Source organism: Bombina bombina, chromosome 2 (genome assembly GCF_027579735.1).
Source record: "Bombina bombina isolate aBomBom1 chromosome 2, aBomBom1.pri, whole genome shotgun sequence".
NCBI classification, from domain to species: Eukaryota; Metazoa; Chordata; class Amphibia; order Anura; family Bombinatoridae; genus Bombina; species Bombina bombina.
Window position 1 is genome coordinate 1,187,334,733 of NC_069500.1, and position 21,836 is coordinate 1,187,356,568.

Here is a 21,836-nt window from a genome sequence, read left to right on the forward strand (position 1 = left end):
AAAAACCACATTTATTTTGTGATTCAGATAGAGAATACAACGTTCCAGTTTACTTCTATAATCAAATTTGTTTCATTCTCTTGGTATCATTTGTTGAATGAGCAGCAATGCACTACTGGTTTCTAAGTGAACACATATGTGAGCCAATGACAATCGGTATATATATGCAGCCATCAATCAGCAGCTTGCCTAGATAAACTTTTCAGCAAAGGATAACAAAAGAAGGAAGCAAATTAAATAATAGAAGTAAACTGGAAAGTCGTTTAAAATGGTATGCTCTGTCTAAATCATGAATGTCTAACTTTACTGTCCCTTTAAGCTTTTTGCGTTAGTCGGGTTGCGTTCGTATTTCAAGTTTCAAAAAAGCTTATTCTGCGCAACCGGAATAGCGCAAAAATCCTAACGTGCATGTGCATAGAAATCAATGGAGGAGAAAAAAACAACACCCATTGCGCAAACAACATATCATATTCGCATTAGCAACTGTGAAATATTTACAGTAAATACATAGTTAAAATCTTTATTAAATATGAATATTGCATATACAGTATATGTTTTTACATGTTGTCATCTACTTATTGGCAAAGGGCTCTAATGCACTTATATATTTGTCTATATATGTGTACATACATATTTATGTGTTTATATGTGTATATATGTTTGTCAATACATATATACACATATAAATACATTAATATATATGTAAACATATATAGACATTTCTACTGTATATACATACAAATTTGTATCTCTATATTAAAGTACTTTGGCAGCTTTTTTTCCCCCTAACACCCGATATCTCATATCTTTGAGCCATTATATCTTTTTTTGTGCAATATCTTTTTTTGAAACAATTTTTATTAGACAGTGATAATATGAGTTTAACTGTACCTTGTTTTTTGTGCAAATTTTGTTTCAGGAAACAGTTAACCAAAGCTCTGAGATAGCGGTAAGGATTGAATCGTAAATGGCAATTGTACTAGCGCAATCGCGATTTCACTCAACTTGTAAGCGCAATTAAAAAGGCTCACGTAAAAACGATATCGCTTACGCAAAAAGTCTGCGCCTCACTTGTAATCTAGCCCATAGTTAGCTAGGATAGGTAATACACAAATTGCATGCTCTTACTAATTACATTGTGTGTTAGACTCCTCATTTGTGCAGCATATCTATTTTTTTTAAATGTAATTCACAGGCTTGTGCTGAGGTAAATACTCATTAAAGACCAGGTAACAAAAAATAGTCATGAAAAAGTAGGGTAACAAGCTTGTACAAAAAATGCTTTCATTCATCTTAAATATTGTCTGTTTTTTAGCAAGGTGATTATTTGCAAAGGTTTCAACCACAGTAATAGTATTCAGGTTTTCTGCCTAATTAGGTCTGTATTCACCCTTTTAATTAGTAAAGTATCCAATAAGGAGACCACAGTGCTGTATAATGTAGTTTTGAGTGCAAGCTGCTAGATTTCTCAGTAGCTTAGCACATGACATTCTACCAAGTGCAGGCCGTGATAATTACTGTAGCAACTAAATATTTTCAGTAAAAGTCAGGAGTGATTTAGCACTACACAGACTATGACATCTCTAGAACTTCACAGCATGTATTAGTCTCAGAAGTATTTTTTTATCCTGGATCCATTCTGAAGGCTGTGAAACTGCAAGTTTATTTGATTATGTCTGTGGATTAAGTCTTGGCATACCAACGTGTTGTCACACTAGATGGCCACCTTCCTGTCTGTCTGATTTCTTGTTTGTGTTGGGCTTATCAGCTGAAATCATGAGATTGTGGCGAGTCACACGTTATTCCTGACTGCACCCTATTGGAAAATAAGTTTCAGAGATGTATTTAACACAAACTCCGAAACATTGGTGCTGCAGGATGGGCTAATTTGGTCTTTATTTAAATATTATTATGAAATAGGGCTCCAGCTTATTAATAGCAGTTAAATTTGCAATACAGAGCATTCCAAAAGTGTAACCTTTGGGTGCTGCATTCTAAATCCCAGTGGCATTTAAAAAAATAAAAAAATATGCAGCAGCTGATTGGTGCATATGCATCGCGTAGGTGCTTTACTGTTAATCAAGATCTCCTTTTCAAATGAGGGAATAACGTGACTCAATAGATCTCGCATCTAAGTAAAATAACAGGGGATGATAGAGAAGCATCTCACTCACTGTCAAAAATAAACACAAACACACAAAAGCCCTCATTGGTAAAAGAATAACCTCTTCAATTATGGCTCGGATAACAATCTAGTGGTCCTGTACTGTTTATTACTTAACTCTCGACATGCTATCCTCCAATCTTTGGCCTAGATTTAACATTGGATGGACAATAAGGGGCGGACATCTCCACCCCTGTCCGCCCGGCATTGCAGACAGACAGATACATTAGATTATTCCCACTTGGAAGGAAGGAAATTAATTTAAAGAACTTGGAATCTATATGCTGAACAATCACCTCCAGAATATGAACACAGTATTTTATGACTCTGGCCCCCAATAAAGAATTCAAGAAACATCATACAAAACCAATGAAACTAGTACCAAGACCTACAACTTTGGCATCTCAGCACAGTTCATGATTTAGCTAAGATGATCTGTTCTTCATGACTATAGAGGAATGATTATATCTTGCAGTCCAGCATAGGAAATATGAGATGCACATTAGAGTAGCTCACTTCAATCCTCAACCCTGGAAGAGATACTAGATGAGACAGAAATAATAATACTCTAGCTACATGCACGCTCCCTGCCTTAACCCTTTGGTTTCTAAGCCATTTCCCACCTGGGTGCTAAGCTGGATTTGAGCTTTTTTTTTTTTTTTTTTTTTTTACTTTTTTTAAGGTGATTACCTTTCCAACAGTAGGTCTGTAGCTGCTTAGATGCCTGAGATACAGGCTTCTAAGCAGCATGCCCCCAGTTCCCTATACTGTCCATTGTTTGTTTTAAATAAAGTTGCACAGTGACATCATCATGTCATTGCTCGTGATGTCACAGCGTGAATCGTGAAACCCTGGCGTAGGTGGGAGCCCCCAGATTGCCCTCAAGGTGGGTGAGTGCTAGCAACGGCTCTGAGCCATCGTCAGCACCTGACTGAGACAATTTGCGATGGCACTCAAAGGATTAATAGACTGAACATGCAAATTAACTGATGAATTAAAGTGCATAAACAAGTTGTAGTGAAAAAATATAAAGCAAAAATTTATTATTAGATTGTAAGCAGTTTGGAGAAGGTCTTCCTCCTATATTAATTTATTCAACTAACTCTGTTTTATGTATCTTTCCTTTCTCCCATGGATCGGTGACATTATGCTCCCGTATGTATCTACTTAGTGCTACAGAATTTGACATCACTTTACATTTAAATAATAACAAGATTAATAATAATTAAAACTCTATTTATGATTAAAATGTAGTGCATGCTTAAAAATAATTCACATGCAGGTTCTCATTTATGTAGGTGAAATTTGAAGTTTGCCACACTCTATTTCCATTAACTTATAACACTCACATTCATATTTAACTATGTACAATCTAAAGACACAATGAAACCATGCAACATGACCCAATTACATAAAGGAAACATTATAGATGTTGCAACCCAAGAAATGCAAAGTCTGCTAAAATATATGGGTACAGTCTTAGAACCTCATATGTTATGCAGCAAAGCTTGAACCTTAGATAGTGTACATCTCATGGCTGTTTCTTCCCACATACGGTGATTGACCATACCACCAAGTCATGGCTAATATAACTGTTTTGGTTTAATGTGAGTTTCGAAGAACTTTGAGAGATTTCCAATGCACTGCAGCATTCACTGGTAGCCAACAGGTTAATCATCACAGGTGTCATATGTTCAACAGCATATAGACTTAATAATCTTCTGGTTCACGTTTGTTATAGCTTAGTGTGGGCCAATGGTGAAAGAACTGTAAAATGAAACATCGGATATTAGGTACTCTACCCGGTGGCTGTTGCTGGGGCTTTTGATAGGTGAACTGCAGGATTTCCTAGACATCACAGGACTACGAGGAGGCTTACCAACAATTACTAGGTCACTTTTAAATATACCCTGAAAAAATCATACAAAAGGAATCAGATTCTTTTCACTATGCTTTTGATTCTGCAATTGTGCATGCGAACGTTGCTTCTAATAGTAACCAGCAAGGGAACAGACAACAAACATACAGCACTATTAAAGCTTTTTGTAAGTTGCTCCCCTCATGCAAAGCAAATGTTCCAATTCTAAAGGCAGAAACACATAACAGCTCCATATGGGACAAATCTCACTGTCAGTAAAGATGTTAAACTATCTACAAAATCTTACTTTCAAGGATAACCATCACACTTAAGTTAGAAGCATAGGTATCCTGCAGTATGTTTTCTTGTAAACATGCACTCTTACATAGCTTACTTAATGAATGTCGCTAGGCCATGGGGCTCATACAATTGTCATTTTCTCTCGTCCAGAGGGGCTGAGTCATGCCGCCAATCCACTTGTGCATCAGGCCTGTGCTTGTGCATAAGCTGCAGTCACATTGGCTACTAATACATGCTGGTGTACAGAGCATATGCAAGCAGACAAAATATTTTGCGGATACAAACAAGCCCCTCCAGAGAGATTTACAACAATATTTTTTTAGTGTAGCTTTAAAAAATAAAATAAATAAATCTGCTCTTACTACTATTAGTTTGTTTACATACCGGTATTTGTATTTCTTTTTACTATGTATCAGTGTCATTGAGAACCCCTAGCCATCTACTCAGCACTACACAATTTACTGGGGATTTCAAAACGATGATGATGATAATAAAAATAATATTTGAATATCTTTTTAAAAGGGAAACTGCTGTCACCTAGAAATGATATTTTTGTTTCCCTTTATTCATTTTTACTTTATATTATCCCTTATAATGTACAGCTACACGTCATGGTGTATGTCTCAGGACAGAGCCTTCCCTGTTTCAGTGACACTTTCTGGGCGAAGTCACCGAGATGAGAGGTCTCCCATACATTGTCTCAAAATGCAAAGACACAACTAATTTCAGAATATTCCACTCGGTGCACACTCCCATAGATCAGTGCAGGAGCAGCCGTACGCATGCTCCCAGCTAATCCAGGGCTGATGTATGGTAGTGCAAATGGCATCAGTATTACCCAGCACTTCAAGGGTGCTATTCTGACAGGTTCTTTTTATTTAGCATAATCTATAAACTTGTTGATGGACCTTATCTTTTCAAACCACTTGTATAACCCTTTAATTTTTATACCCTATCTTAATAATATGCTTTTTATATTTAGGAAAATACATTCATACTCAATCTTTCCTAGCACATTACTGTTATGCAGCACCCAGTGGGCAACAATGAGTTAACAGAGTCTGCATATTCACTGTCCCTTTGCACAAGCCCGGCTGTCAGCTTTTATTGCTTGAGAGTGGAGAGCACCAGCTGACTGGCGGTGGAACAGCAGCTTCCCAGGCTGATACCCATAAACCGCACTGTTATTTTGTTAAGCAGCCAAATGCACTGACATTTAGATTCAAAATGACTCATAGGACATTCTGATACTAGGATCTAACTAGTACATTTTATACATGAAAGAGAATCCGTGCTCAGGGCTCAAAGGTAACTACAACAACAACTGTGACTGAAACTTGTTGGGAATATCTATAAACAACAACATGGCCTGTAGGTATATTCAGGAAGACTGGATCTAGAAGTTTATCTGTATTGCAATAGAACAATACAATGACATAAATAAATACTGGAGTTTTACATAATCTGTTAAATCATTTGCTTATTAAATTATTGCTTTCTACAATAATGTGTTTAACCCCAGCAAATTACGTTAATATATATTTATTCTCAGTTACAGAGCGGAAATACGCTTCGCCTCCTGAGCTGAACACGGTGACTATGCACATATCTGCTGCATTTTAAATCTCACACTCAAAAGTAAGCTTGAGACAGTTCGGCTATGTACCGATCGAAACGCGTAGGTGAAAGGAATCCAGCACCCTATGTGGTTTTAACAGCTTTTTCTATGACTGATCCACTGACCGGGGGACGCTCCGGTGTAGCGTGACGTCAGACGCAGACTTTTGTTATCGGCAAGGGGAACATCTACGACACTCAGCTAACAGTGTAAGTCTTATTCAGAACTGACTGTTTTGTGGATGCTGGGCACCTTTTATTTCTGTGTAACCGCTGATGTGTTGTTGCACTTTATTTGATTATAAAATATATTAAAGGGCCATTATACACTCATTTTTTCTTTGCATACATGTTTTGTAGATGATCTATTTATATAGCCCATAAAGTTTTGTTTTTTTTAAAAAATGTATAGTTTTGATTATTTTTAAATAAAATTGCTCTGATTTTCAGACTCCTAACCAAGCCCCAAAGTTTTATGTGAATACCGTCAGCTACCTTCTCCAGCTTGCTCCTGTTGGTGTAAAGGGTCTTTTCATATGCAAAAGAAGGGGAAGGGGGGAGTGTCTTATTTCCCATTTGCAGTGGGCTTTCCAGCTACTTTTTCAACAGAGCTAAACTGAGAGCTTCTAAGTAAGTTTTTAAACAGTTTTATACTGGATCTTTATATCAGTATCTGTGCATCGTATTCTTTGTAGTAGTGTCTATTACATGCAGTTATATGAAAATGAGTGTATACTGTCCCTTTAAGTTGGAGTTGCGCTTTTACTTATTTTTTGAACAAATCTGCTGCTACTGATTGACTCAGCCATGTGCACCTCAAGACCTCTGCTACACTGGAGCTGATTTAACTCATCCTTCTGTACAAGCTTTAGCACAGAAACAAAATACTATAGCCATGACTTAATAGATCAAATGTCTGTGAAAAAATATTTCTTAAATGATTTGCATAAATATACAGACGTCCGTGTTTAACATGTCATGGACATCAAGATTAAGGTTTTATAGTATAGCATACACTTAAAAAATAAATAAAATCCAATTTGAATCCTGTTATAAAACATACCTCTTTACTTTGTTGAAACTTAGCTCCTTTCCATGAAAGCATACTAAGGTAGGTTAAGGAGTGTGCACATGTCCTGTTGCATTCATTGTTACAAGCGCTCCTATCTACAGTGAGGGAAAAAATTATTTGACCCCCTGCTGATTTGGTATGTTTGCCCACTGACAAAGAAATGATCAGTCTATAATTTTAGTGGTATGTTTGTTTGAACAGTGAGAGACAGAATAACAACATATCCAGAAAAACGCATTTCAAAAAAGTTATAAATTGATTTGCATTTTAATGAGTGAAATAAGTATTTGACCCCTTTGCAAAACATGACTTAGTGCTTGGTGGCAAAACCCTTGTTGGCAATCACAGAGGTCAGACGCTTCTTGTAGTTGGCCACCAGGTTTGCACACATCTCAGGAGGGATTTGTCTCACTCCTCTTTGGAGATCCTCTCCATGTCATTAAGGTTTCTAGGCTGACATTTGGCAACTCGAACCTTCAGCTCCCTCCACAGATTTTCTATGGTATTAAGGTCTGGAGACTGGCTAGGCCACTCCAGGACCTGAATGTGCTTCTTCTTGAGCCACTCCTTTGTTACCTTGGTTGTGTGTTTTGGGTCATTGTCATGCTGGAATACCCATCCATGACCCATTTTCAATGCCCTGGCTGAGGGAAGGAGGTTCTCACCCAAGATTTGACTGTATATGGCCCCATCCATTGTCCCTTTGATGCAGTGAAGTTGTCCTGTCCCCTTAGCAGAAAAACACCCCCAAAGCATAATGTTTCCACCTCCATGTTTGACGGTGGGGATGGTGTTCTTGGGGTCATAGGCAGCATTCCTCCTCCTCCTCCAAACACTGCGAGTTGAGTTGATGCCAAAGTGCTCGATTTTGGTCTCATCTGACCACAACACTTTCACCCAGTTCTCCTCTGAATCATTCATATGTTCATTGGCAAACTTCAGACGGTCCTGTACATGTGCTTACTTGAGCAGGGGGACCTTGCAGGCACTGCAGGATTTCAGTCCTTCACAGCGTAGTGTTACCAATTGTTTTGTTTACTTGGTGACTATGGTCCCAGCTGCCTTGAGATCATTGACAAGATCCTCCCGTGTAGTTCTGTACCGATTCCTCACTGTCCTCATGATCATTGAAACTCCAGGAGGTGAGATCTTGCATGGAGCCCCAGACCGAGGGAGATTGACAGTTATTTTGTGTTTCTTCCATTTGCAAATAATTGCACCAACTGTTCTCACCTTCTCACCGTGCTTGGCAATGGTCTTGTAGCCCATTCCAGCCTTGTGTAGGTCTACAATCTTGTCCCTGACATCCTTGGACAGCCCTTTGGTCTTGGCCATGGTGGAGAGTTTGAAATCTGATTGATTGATAGCTTCTGTGGACAGGTGTCTTTTATACAGGTAACAATCTGAGATTAGGAGAACTCCCTTTAAGAGTGTGCTCCTAATCTCAGCTCGTTACCTGTATAAAAGACACCTGGGCAGCCAGAAATCTTGCTGATTGATAGGGGATCAAATACTTATTTTACTTATTAAAATGCAAAACAATTTATAACATTTTTTAAATGAGTTTTTCTGGATTTTGTTGTTATTCTGTCTCTAACTGTTCAAATAAACCTACCATTAAAATTATAGACTGTTCATTTGTATGTAAGTGGGCAAACATACAAAATCAGCAGGGGATCAAATGGTTTTTTCCCTCACTGTAACTGTATTCTACACCTGATTCATGAATGTTTAATGTTGACTTCCAGGTCCCTTTAAGTTTACCTCAGTTGCCAAATCTGATGTCTGTTTACATCTGAAGAAGGTTTAATTGCTCTCTAAACACATCACAATGACAGAGAGCTCACAAATAAAGCTTCCCTGCTACAGAATTAAACCGTTTTGAAATGTTATTTTGGGAAACATCTAAAAGCAGCATCCACCCTTCCAGCCAAAACAGACATAAAGTCAAAAGACTAACCCTGCCACATATATGTTCCTAACTGTCTCCAGCACAGATGATACAATAAGAACTGCAAACAAAGCATGTTTTGCTAACATAATTACAGTGGCTATCTGCATCTTCACCAGAAGCAAGCTCCTACCAATAAGGCAAGTGGTGGGTGAAATTTGTCTATTGAAAAATAAATGAAGCAAACAAGGTGCTAACACGTCACTAAAAAGATTCATACTCACCTAATGTATTAATTTATTGCAGGACTACAGAAAAATACTGTAATTGCTGTACCTTTAATATACAGGAAACTAGCTAAGGGTCACCTAATGCCCTGTCTGAAAGTTAATTCCTCCTACTTGCTGTTCCCCAAACTAGATTCCAAAATCTCTGTCTGCATTACACTTCATTTACTTCCATTACTTAAAATAAATGCAAAAGGACTGAACACTATATTAGGCATATTTGTCAGCCAGTTATGTATGATAGGTTTGAGTTCACTTACAATGCAACCATAGTTAGGGGCACAGAGATTTAAATACGACTTTAAGAAAACACTCAGCAATGTATTCGTTTTACAACCACATTCATGAAGACTTTGTTGTAAGCCCTGTAAACAATAGCTGCCTTTAATAAGAAATAAAATATCTGCCTGCATATAATGACATTTGTTGGATAATTTTATAACCAGTACACTTTAATAAACTATAGTTTGTAATGAAGCCAAATATCATTAAAGCTGAAGAGCAGTGAACATGATTACAACACTAATGTTGTAAAGCTTTATCTTCATGTTCAGCTATAAAGAAAGGCTAATGAAAGCTATTTTAAGCTATGCCATTTAATAGCCTGTTTGGTGCACATTCTCTGGCACAAACGTTCAGTGCTTGGATTCAGTTACCCAATCAAAGGGACAGCAAAGTCAAAATTAAACTTTTAGATTCAGAACTTGCTTTGCTCACTCGGCATCCTTTGTAAACGAATAAATCTAGGTAGGTTTATATGGTCTTAGGAGCATGCATGTGTCTTTGGTGCTCTTCAACAAAGGATACCAAAAGAACAACACACATCTGTTAATACAAATAGATTTGAAAGTTGTTTAAAATAAGATATTTTAGTAAAATCATGAAAGTTTTATTTCGACTTTACTGTCCCCGTATAGTCTTCAATTTAACATATTGTGGTAATTTATGTAATAAATTCTTATGTCATACTAAAATGAAAAAGTGGACTACAGCCTGATATTTTCAAGCCAAGTTAAATCCTGCACACCAGTAAAACAGCAGTTGATGTGTGATGGCGGATTTATTTGCACCTACTGCTGAAAGATACTAAAATGAGGATCTCTCATGCATCCGCTGCTGGATCACTGCAAACATATGGTTGTCAATAAAGCCTTCACAGGGCAAAATGCATGGAACCAGAACATCATCTTAACTAGTCCCAGTCACTGGGATTATCACATTTTATATCACTCAAGAGCCACACTAAAGCATGAGTGAGCTCTCCTCACTTAAAGGGACGCTGTACTCAAAATATTCTATCACATATACAAAAGAGCAGCGTTAACAGATGTTAACATTTTTGCCTCAAAAAAGGATGAGGTAATCCCTGCTTAAATTATATTTAATATTCCAGTATCAGTTGTGTACTTGTTACTAATGGTCACTGGCTTATAGGTACTTCGGCTTTAGCAGGAAGTACGTATCAGCTGACAGGAAATGGCTATTAACCTTACTAGGAATAACATAAGATTCTATTTCAGTTTAAGTTTTTCCTTTCATATGGATGACAGCCTTTCTTTTTAACACTTCATTTTATAACATAGGAAAGTGAGAGATATGCCTTTCTGGAGATGGATGTCCATGCTTAGTTAGTAATCTAGGGTAGGGTGAAAATATTAGTGACTCTCCATCATAAAAAAAAAAAATCAGTTCTTTGTCACCCTCATCAGAAAAACTACAAACTGTTTATGAATGCATTAGTACTGTGAATGTATGATAACATGCACAAATTATATCAGAGTTTTTTTTAAAAAACATGCTAAGCTGTATACTTAAATAGTTGTTTTGTTTGTAGCTGAATATGCACTCACACAGGTACACACTTCATGCGTGGTCATGTTACCTTTAACCGTGGAGATTGTGTCTCCTGTCTAGCAGTACATTTGGTTAGAAGTGATGATGATTGTGACACAGAGGGTTGGCAAGGTGCACTCACAGACTCAGGTGTGGGAACACTGACAGCATGAAAGTGATGATTGGAAGGGTGCTGAGAAAGTGCAGGAGACCTTGGTGTTGTAGAGGAAACTGAGCTCGTCTTAAATATTTGAGAAAGATCATGTTAAATAAACATCAAATCAAGCATTTCACAAAACACATTTGCACAAGGCAATAATGCTAGGGCCTTAAAAGAATACACCAACAAACGTTCTGCATGGCCGTCATGCACACAACTGACTCCCCTCTTTGTCAGGCCCTAAACCATTGAACTGGCGTGAGACTTGCTAAGCACAAAGTTATGTTGTGAGTGTAGAATATTCTAAATTACTGCTTTAACAAAGTATTTCCACTGAAACAAATGATCAATAGTTATCTAGTAGGAGTTGTATTCAACTGTGTAAATAAATGAACTTGTATGTAACCAACTTGTGGAATACATCTTAATACTTTTTAATTATTTCTCTTAAGTATGAGAGATCCTGTAGACAAAAAAAAAGACATAAAAAGGCAATTCAATAGACTGAATTATAAGGTACATTATATTAATCACAACAAATTTGCCTCACACTGACATTAGGCCAGATTACGAGTGGAGCACACATTAATGCTCCTGTTCAAGTGTAAATTGTGCTAGAAGTAAGTTCTTTGCACTCTTTTGGTTGTGTTCATATTATGTTGTGAAAGTAAACCATTTTCACTCGCGGTAACCCAACTAGCGCAAAAATCTGAAGTTAGAATACTGCATGCGCGTTCACATATTCCCCCATAGAAGTTAATGGAGAAAAAAAAGTGGAAAAAAACCCACTCTGAAGCAAACCTGATAGCATATTCTCATTTGTGCAAACCCAACATGAAAATATGAATATTTCACATTCCAATGTTCTGCACATAACAGAAAATGTTCTATTTATTCATAAATAAATATTTCTACATATATCTGATGGTATTTTGGTACAATATCTATCTATATATGAATATATGAAGGTATATATATATATATATATATATATATATATATATATATATATATATATATATATATATAGGAATATCTATTTAGAAATACATAGAACATATTTCACTATGTGCAGAACATTGGAATGTGAAATATTCACAGTAAATACATAGGTAAAACTTTTATTAAAACCGTTAGTGTGTGTGCGACTTTAGATCTGTGTTTACCATTTAAAGGGGTAGAGCAAGCAAAACCTGATGCATGACGATAGACTTCACAAAGTCACAATCACAGTAATGTATTCCCCCACAGACTTCAAATGAGCGAGCAAACTGAAAAAAAAACCTTACACCCATACTTGTGCGCTAAGCTGATCACATTTATTCAAGTATGCTAAACCCAACATGAATTATGAATATTTCACATTTCAATGTTCTTCATATAAAGAACAATGTACTTATGTAAATACATATTTTTCGATTTATCTCTATATATACTACTTCTATATAGATATATATTTTATATGAACACTATCATATATATACTGTATATATATATCTATATCTATATATATATATAAATATATATAAATATAAAAAAGTACATTCATTTCTATGTGAAGAAAATAAAATGTAAAATATGGGTAATGCGCATGGGGATTCTCAACTTAAGACAAGCGCACATGAAGAATTTCTGAAGCACTATATAGCAGGAGTTTTGCAAGAATCTTATCCATTTGCAAGAGCACTAGATGGCAGCACTATTTCCTGCCATGTAGTGCTCCAGATGCCTACCTAGGTTTCTCTTCAACACAGAATATCATGGGAACGAAGCAAATTTGATAACAGAAGTAAATTGGAAACTTTTTTTTTAAATGGTTTGCTCTGTCTAAATCACAAACATTAAATTGTTGGATTTCATATCCCTTTAAGTATAAACTATTAAAAAATATTAATAAAAGTTATTTAAATTATTATACATACTGTAAAATATTCCAAATAATCCATAGAATATATATAAAAGGGCAATGTCAGATTTCGGGTAACCCTAGGATTACCCAGGTAAGACTCTGGGTAAAGCCCAATGTAAGATCCTTACCCGGGTAAATACCTTACAGGGATTTAAATGACTTGGATCTAACAGACTTTTCCACTCAACTGAATCCTCTGCTCTCCAACATTTCATTCCTCTCTTGCCCAAACTTTGTGGCTTTACAGAATAATTTGGTACTAAAATCAACACTTGACAAAGCTGCACCCTCACTGTTCACCGTACATCAATTACTCAACGGCAACCGTGGTACACCAAACAGACCAGATATCTTCAGCGATGTTCACGGGTTGCTGAACGGCAGTGGAGGAAAACACACACCTGTGCTGATTTCCGGCATTATAAATGAAGCATTATATACTTAAGTCCTACAACTCTGCGCTCAGCCTTGTCAAACAAGTCTATTTATCCTCCCTTGTGTCATCTCACGCATCTAACCCCAGAAAGCTGTTCTCAACCTATAACTCCCTTCTATGGGGCCTATTTAACAAATGTCTGTCGGAACTGATCCGACAGTGCGGATCAGGTCCGACAGACATCGCTGAATGCGGAGAGCAAAATGCTCTCTGTATTCAGCATTGCACCAGCAGCTCACAAGAGTTGTTGGTGCAACACCGCCCCCTGCAGACTCGCGGCCAATGGGCCTCCAGCAGGGGGGTGTCAATCAACCCGATCATACTCGTCCGCCTCATCAGAACAGGCGGACAGGGTTATGGAGCAGCGGTCTTTAGACCGCTGCTCCATAACTTGTGTTTCTGGCGAGTCTGAAGACTCGCCAGAAACACAGGCCTTCAAGCTCTGTTCGGAGCTTGATAGATAGGCCCCTATGTCTGCCCCAACTACCTCCAACCTCACTGCCCCTATGTCTGCCCCAACTACTACCAACCTCACTGCTCAGATTCTTGCTGATCACTTCAAAAACAAAATTGACACCATTAGAAAAGATATCTGCACCTCACACCTCTAAAAACCCAGCACTCATACCCACCCCTTCTATTAACAAAACTTTATGCTACTTCCCTCCTGTAAGAGGAAGAAGTCTCTGTACTCCTATCTTTGGCTCATCTCACAACCTGTCCACTTGACCCTATTCCTTCACAACTTCTTCCCTCTCTCTCTGCTTCACTAACCCCTACCCCAACTCATCTCTTTAACCAATCTCTCACCGATGGCACATTCCATGAAAAATTGAAGCATGTGTCAATCATACCAATCTTAAAAATGCCCTCACTTAACCCCTCCACCCCTTCTAACTATCGACTGGTCTCCTTACTTCCCTTTGCGTCAAAATTATTGGAACAACTGGTTTATAATCAGCTAACTCAATTTCTCACAACTAACTCCTTACTTGAACCACTACAATCTGGTTTCTGCCCTAAACACTCAACAGAAACCACTCTTAATAAAGTAACAAATTACCTGTTATCATCTAAAGCAAAAGGCCATTATACTCCTTACTAATTCTTCTTGACCTGTCCGCTGCTTTTGACACAATCGACTATCCTCTCCTCCTTGAAATACTACATTAATTTGGCATCAAGACACAGACCTCTCCTGGTTTGCCTCATATCTCTCAAACCGCTAATTTTCAGTTTCCTTTAAAAACATATCTTCTGATCCTATGCCTCTCTCAGTTGCAGTACTGCAATGCTCTGTCTTGGGTCCCTTGCTTTTCTCTCTCTATACATCCTCCCTTGGAAAACTTATAGCCTCCTTTGTATTCCAGCACCACTTATATGCTGATGATACCCAAATCTATCTTTCCTCTCCTGATATCTCTTCCTCTTTACTCAACCAGATTTCCAACTGCCTCTCTGCAATTTCCTCTTGGATGTCTTCACACTACCTCCAACTCAATCTGTCCAAAACTGAGCTACTTCTTATTCCCCCCTCTTCGAGACATCCAACACCTGACATTTCTCTGACTGTTGGAGACTCTATTCTCAACACCTCACTCCAGGTTCGCTGTCTTTGGATCACACTTGACTCAACTACAAAAATACTAATTAATTCCATTATTTTGTCATGCATTTATTATTGCAATCTACTTCTAAATGGCCTTCCAAAACACCACCTCTCCTCCCTCCAATCTATTATGAATGCTTCTGCTAGACTCATCCACCTAAGTCATCGATCTACATCAGTTGCTCCGCTCTGCCAGTCTCTACACTGGATCTCCATACACTCCAGAATACAATTTAAAGTATTAACCTTAACTTACAAAGCACTCAACAGTCTAACTCCCAACTATATTTCCTCTCTCATCGTGAAATATTCCCCATCAGTCCTCTTCGATCAACCTCTGACTTACGTCTCTCCACTCCTGTTATTTCTATGTCCCACTCCCGTCTCCAAGGGCTCCATGTACTAACAGGCAGGCGAACAGGTTCTCAACTAGCGAAGCTGTCCGCTCACCTTCACTACACATGGGCAGCGGATCTGTTGATCCGCTGGCCCGTATGTATCATTGCACACTCATCAGAGAGTGTAATGCTTGCCCCTTCATTTGCGCGACTGAATGGGCTGTCAATCACCAAGAGCGAGCGAGCTCTCAGTGATTTTACCTCGCCACCTCAGAGGTGGCATAGGGTGTACAAGGCAGCGGTCTTATGACTGCTGCTTCTTACATTGTGGTAAGCAGGCTCGCATATGCGAACCTGCCCCATAAGGGCTCTGGAGCAGCTTTCGCTGCTTCGTACATGGAGCCCCAAGACTTTGCACATGCTGTTCCTGTCCTCTGAAACTCTCTACCCCGCTCTATAAGACTGTGGTCTTCTACCTTGTATAGCTTCAGATGCTCCTTGAAAAGCCACCTATTCAGAGAGTCTTACCATCTCTCCTCCATCTCTCATCCTAGCAAAACTAATACATGAACTGCCTGACTCACTGCTGCAACTACAACCAATATGACAAGCTACCCCAACCTTATGTCTCTGCACCCTAAACCTGTAGACTGTGAGCTCCCCGGAGCAGGGCCCTCTTCATCCTGTGCTATATTTGTTTAGTTTTGTTATGTTTTGTCTTTTATCACAAATCCCTGTCATTGTATACCCCTATCATTGTACCCAGCGCTACGGAATTTTGCGGTGCTATACAAATAAATGATAATAATAATAATAATAATTACCCAAAAGCTTCTGGATAAAGCTATAAATACTTTTTGAAAACAGCATGGACATCACTATCTGCAGCCATTTTGCTCATCACTTCCACGACCCACACATAACATAGAAGTAGTTCTAATTTTTTTTACGATCCACTGTAATTCCCCCATCTTCACTATCTTTTTTGCCTCCATCTAGGGGGTTCAAGTGGGGCAAAGCCTCATTCCCCAAGGTTTACTTGGAGTGGATGCCAGAGGATCGGCAGGGTGCCCCCCGTCGAACCCCCCCAGACAGAGGCAAAAAAAAAATGGGAGAATTACGTTGCACCATATATATGTGTGAAGCTTTACCCAGGTAAAGCCAGATGTATGATCTTACATTTAGCTTTACCCAGAGCCGCTGGGTAATGTCAGTTTTACCTGGGTAATCCTAGGATTACCCAATATCTGACTTTACCCATAACATATATATATATATTACAATATGTATAATAATTTAAAATAATGTTTATTAATATTTTTAATAGTTTATATTTAATATTTCAATAATGCGCATTAAAGATAGGAATTCTTCATGTGCACTAACCTGATCGTGTTATGCATAATGCGCATTGGGGTTTGCAATTTAGGACTATTTTACATTCCTATGTTCTTCACAAACGAAATAATGTAGTTTTTATTATTAAATATATATATCTGATAAAATACATATCTCTACCTATTTATCTATAGGAATAGATATATAGCTATATGTATATATAAAAATATATATTTAAAATAAAAGGCGCATTATCTTGTAAGTGAAGAACATTGGAATGTGAAATATGTACAGTACATATACTTCTGAATTCACGCTAATCTGATGTGCGTTAAATTTAATTGCATTTGAGCGACGCGTATACATTTGCATGCAAAAAAACCCAATATCACTTGTGCGCAACAAATAGTGAGCCACTCGTAATCTAGCCCACAGTCAGCAAGGAAAACTAATTCAAAAATGGCAAATGCTACAATTTGTGAGAGCTTAAAGTGAATGTAAATTTTGATGCTAAAGTGCCCGGTTTTTAAAACTCCGATTAAAAACAGGGGCACTTTAATTCATCAAAATTTTCATTTCACTCCTGTTGTGAAAAAAAACTTACCTTTTAATCTTCACAGCAGCTCCAGCTTCCTTCACCCGTTTCAAAGCCTCTTCCTGGGTCTAAAATGAGGCATTCGGCTTCCTCCAATCACAGCAGTGAATCAGAGGAGGATGACCTATCAATCATTTCTGACATCAGAAATGGCTTGTGAGACCGGAGGAAGCTGGAGCTGCTGTGAAGTTTAAAAGGTAAGTTTTTTGTCACAACAGGAGTGAAATGTAAATTTTGATGAATTAAAGTGCCCCTGTTTTTAATCAAAGTTTTAAAAACCGGGCACTTTAGCATCAAAATTTACATTCACTTTAAGTTTTTATATTGGGAAGTCCCTTTAACTGAATAGGGATATAACATGAGTGTGCATAAGGCATGCACACTTGGAGGTCCCGGGACAGGCATACTGATTTGCTGCTTAAAGTCCTTTACAGTGGGGTGTGAATACTTAGGACATTTTGAGGTAAAATATCTTTCTTTTTTACAAAGAGATGTTCAGGTGATATTTTTTAGTCAGCTTTTTACAGCTATGCTGCATCACTTTCAAATGTTTCAACATTTGGGTATAATGGCCCTTTAAACTTTATTTAGCTCATTATTTTGACTACATATTGTCAAAGTATTTGACAAACCCTTTATCCAAACTGCTTGGGACTGGGAAAGGTTTAGATTTCAGAATAGTTTGGATTTTGGAATATCTGCATCTGTGAAATTGGACAGTTTAGAGAGGGGATGGGACCAAGTGAAAACAATAACAAAATGTATGCTTACCTGATAAATTAATTTATTTCTTGACACAGTGAGTCCACGAATCATCATCAATTACTGTTGGGAATATCACTCCTGGCCAGCAGGAGGAGGCAAAGAGCCCCACAGCAAAAGCTGTTAAGTATCACTTCCCTACCCAAAATCCCCAGTCATTCGACCAAAGGAAAGGAGAGAAAATAAGCAACACAAGGTGCAGAGGTGCCTGAGGTTTATGTGAAAAGAACCTTAAAAATACAGGGCAGACCGTGGACTCACCGTGTCAAGAAATAAATACATTTATCAGGTAAGCAGACATTTTGTTTTCTTTCTAATGACACGGTGAGTCCACGGATCATCATCAATTACTGTTGGGAACCAATATCCAAGCCAGAGGACACAGATGATAAGGGAGGGACAAGTCAGGTAACCTAAACAAAAGGCACCAGAGCTTGAAGAACCTTTCTCCCAAATGAAGCCTCAGGTATGCAAAGATGACCAAGTTGCAGCCTTGCAAATATATTCTACAGAAGCTTCATTTTTGAAGGCACATGAAGAAGAGACAACCCTTGTGGAGTGAGCTGTGATTCTCTCAGGAGGTTGATGACCAGCAGTCTCATATGCCAAACGAATAACACTCTTCAGCCAAAGGGAAAGCAAAGTAGCCGTAGCTTTCTGACCCTTGTGTTTCCCAGAAAAGCAAACGAACAAAGCAGAAGACTGACAAAAATCCTTAGTTGCTTGCAGATAAAATTTTAGCGCTCGCACAACATCTAAATTATGCAACAAACGTTCTTTGTGAGGAGGAGGATTAGGACACAAAAAAGGTACATCAATTTCTTGATTAATATTCTTGACTAAAACAACCTTAGGCAGGAAACCAAACTTAGTACGCAGAACCACCTTATCAGAATGAAAAATAAGATAAGGGGAATCACACTGTAAAGCAGAGAGTTTAGAAACTCTCCGAGCAGAGGAAACAGCAACAAGAAACAAAACTTTCCAAGATAACATCTTAATATCTAAAGAATGCATAGGGTCAAACCGAGAGCCTGCTGTAACACTTTGAGAACAAGGTTAAGACTCCATGGAGAAGTAACAGGTGTAAACAGAGGCCTCATCCTGACCAAGGCCTGACAAAAAGATTGCACGTCTGGCACATCCGCCAGGCACTTATGCAACAGAATAGACAAAGCTGAAATCTGACCTTTCAGAGAACTAGCCGACAGTCCCTTCTCCAGACCCTCCTGGAGAAAAGACAAAATCCTAGAGTATCCCTTGTATTCACACCAATACAAATATTACGCCATATCATATGGTAAATTCTATGAGTCACAGGCTTATGGGGCTGGATTAAGGTCTCAACGACCGACTCAGAAAACCCACGCTTAGCTAAAATTAAGCGTTCAATCTCCAAGCAGCCAGCTTCAGAGAAACGAGATTTGGATGAAGGAAGAGACCATGAAGTAGAAGGTCCTTCCTCAGAGGAAGTCTCCAAGGTGGAGAGGATGACATTTCCACTAGGTCTGCATACCAGATTCTGTGAGGCCATGCTGGAGCTATGAGAATCACTGCCACCCTCTCCTGCTTGATCCGAGCAATGACTCTTGGAAGGAGAGCAAACGGAGGAAACAGTTGTGCTAGACTGAAGTTCCAAGGAACCGCCGGAGCATTTATCAGGACCACCTGAGGATCCCTAGACCTTGAACTGTATCTCGGAAGCTTGGCATTCTGATGGGAGGCCATGAGATCCAGATCTGTTTGCCCCCATTTGAGGATCAGAATGGAAAACACCTCCGGATAGAGTTCCCACTCCTTGGGATGAAAGGTCTGTCTGCACAGAAAATCCGCTTCCCAATTGTCCACTACTGGAATGTGGATCGCAAATAGACAGCAGTTGTGGGTCTCCTCCCACTGAATAATTCGGACCACCTCCGTCATGGCTAAGAAGCTCTGAGTTACTCCCTGGTGGTTGATGTACACCACCAATGTTATTTTGGCCGACTGGAACCTGCTAAACCGGGCTAAAGCTAACTGAGGCCAGGCCAAAAGAGCATTGAAGATTGCTCTAGGATGTTTATGGGGAGTTCTGACTCCCCCTGAGTCCATAGACCCTAAGCCTTTAGCAAGCCTCAGACTGCTCCCCAACCCAGAAGGCTGGCATCTGTGGTCACAATCACCCAGGAGGGTCTGCGAAAGCAAGTTCCCTGTGACAGGTGTTCCTGAGACGACCACCACGGAAGAGTCTATTGTCGCCTGATCCAACTCTATTTGTGGAGACAGATCTGTATAGTCCCCGTTCCATTTTCCTCACATGCATAACTGCAGAGGTCTGAGATGGAACCGAGCAAATGGAATGATGTCTATAGAAGCCACCATCAGGCCAATTACCTCCATACATTGGGCCACTGATGGCTGAAGAGAGGCCTGAAGGGACAGGCAAGAGTTGAGAATCTTTAACTTTCTGACCTCTGTCAGAAAAATCTTCATTAGAACGGAGTCTATTATGGTCCCCAAGAACACCACTTTTGTAGCTGGAATCAGAGAACTCTTTTCCCGATTCACATGTCATCCATGGGAGCGAAGAAAAGACAACAAGATCTCTGTATTAGATTTTGCTTGTTGAAAAGATGGCGTGTGAACTAGAATATCGTCCAGATAAGGCGCCACTGCAATGCCCCGAGATCAGATCACTGCCAAAAGAGCCCCCAGAACCTTTGAGAAAACTCTGGGGGATGAGGCAAGGCCGAATGGAAGAGCTACAAACTGAAAGTGATTGTCCAAGAAGGAGAATCTCAGAAACTTGTGATGATCCCTGTGGATGGGAACATGAAGGTATGCATCCATTAAGTCTATGGTCGTCATGAATTGACCCTCTTGACTAAGGGAAGATTGGAATGTATAGTCGTCTTCTTGATGGATGGAACCCTGAGGAACTTGTTTAGACACTTTAGATCTAAGATTGGCCTGAAAGTTCCCTCCTTTTTGGGAACTACGAACAGATTTGAGTAAAATCCTAGACTCTGTTCCTGTGGAGGAACATGAACTATTACTCCCAGAGAGGCAAGGTCCTCGACACAATGTAACAACGCCTCTCTTTTTATCTGGTCTTCAAATAATCTGGAGAGGAGAAACCTTCCTCTTGGAGGGAAGGATTTGAATTCTATTTTGTACCCCTGAGATACAATGTCCACCTCCCAGGGATCCGGAACATCTCAAATCCAGGCTTGAACAAAAAGAGAAAGTCTGCCCCCTACTAGATCCACTCCCGGATCGGGGGGATGACCCTTCATGCTGACTTGGAGTCAGCTGCAGGTTTCTTAGACTGTTTTCCCTTGTTTCAAGATTGACTAGGCTTCCAGGAGGATTTGGCCTGATCTTGCATGGAGGTGGGAGGTGAGGGTTTACCTCTAAAGTTACAAAAGGAACGAAAATTACTCTGTCATCCTTTCTGCTTGTTCTTTTATCCTGAGGATGAAAAGATCCTTTTCCACCTGTAATATCTGAGATAATTTCAGCTATACCAGGCCCAAACAAGGTCTTACCCTTGTAAGGAATCGCCAAAAGTTTGGACTTGGACGAAACATCCGCAGACCAGGATTTCAACCATAAGGCTCTGTGCGCTAGGACCGCAAAACCAGATATCTTTGCTCCCAGCTTAATGAAGGAATTGGCCAATTTAAGA

General features: G+C 39.1%; 1 protein-coding gene and 1 long non-coding RNA gene across 3 annotated transcripts in view; one reads left to right on the forward strand and one right to left on the reverse strand.

Annotated features, from left to right (window-relative positions):
• Window positions 1-21,836, reverse strand: part of SORBS2 (sorbin and SH3 domain containing 2) — a 551,268-nt gene that overhangs the window by 41,432 nt on the left and 488,000 nt on the right. For both annotated transcript variants that reach the window (XM_053703892.1, XM_053703891.1), the window contains 2 exons: window positions 11,072-11,263; window positions 3,967-4,074 (listed from right to left, as the gene is read on the reverse strand). In XM_053703892.1, the coding sequence (XP_053559867.1) occupies window positions 3,967-4,074; window positions 11,072-11,263 (300 nt within the window). The remainder of the gene's footprint in view (window positions 1-3,966; window positions 4,075-11,071; window positions 11,264-21,836) is intronic.
• The window catches only part of LOC128650165 (uncharacterized), a 232,235-nt gene continuing 215,891 nt past the window's right edge, over window positions 5,493-21,836 (forward strand). The window contains exons 1-2 of the long non-coding RNA XR_008400728.1: window positions 5,493-5,630; window positions 5,875-6,149. This is a non-coding gene — a long non-coding RNA (uncharacterized LOC128650165). The remainder of the gene's footprint in view (window positions 5,631-5,874; window positions 6,150-21,836) is intronic.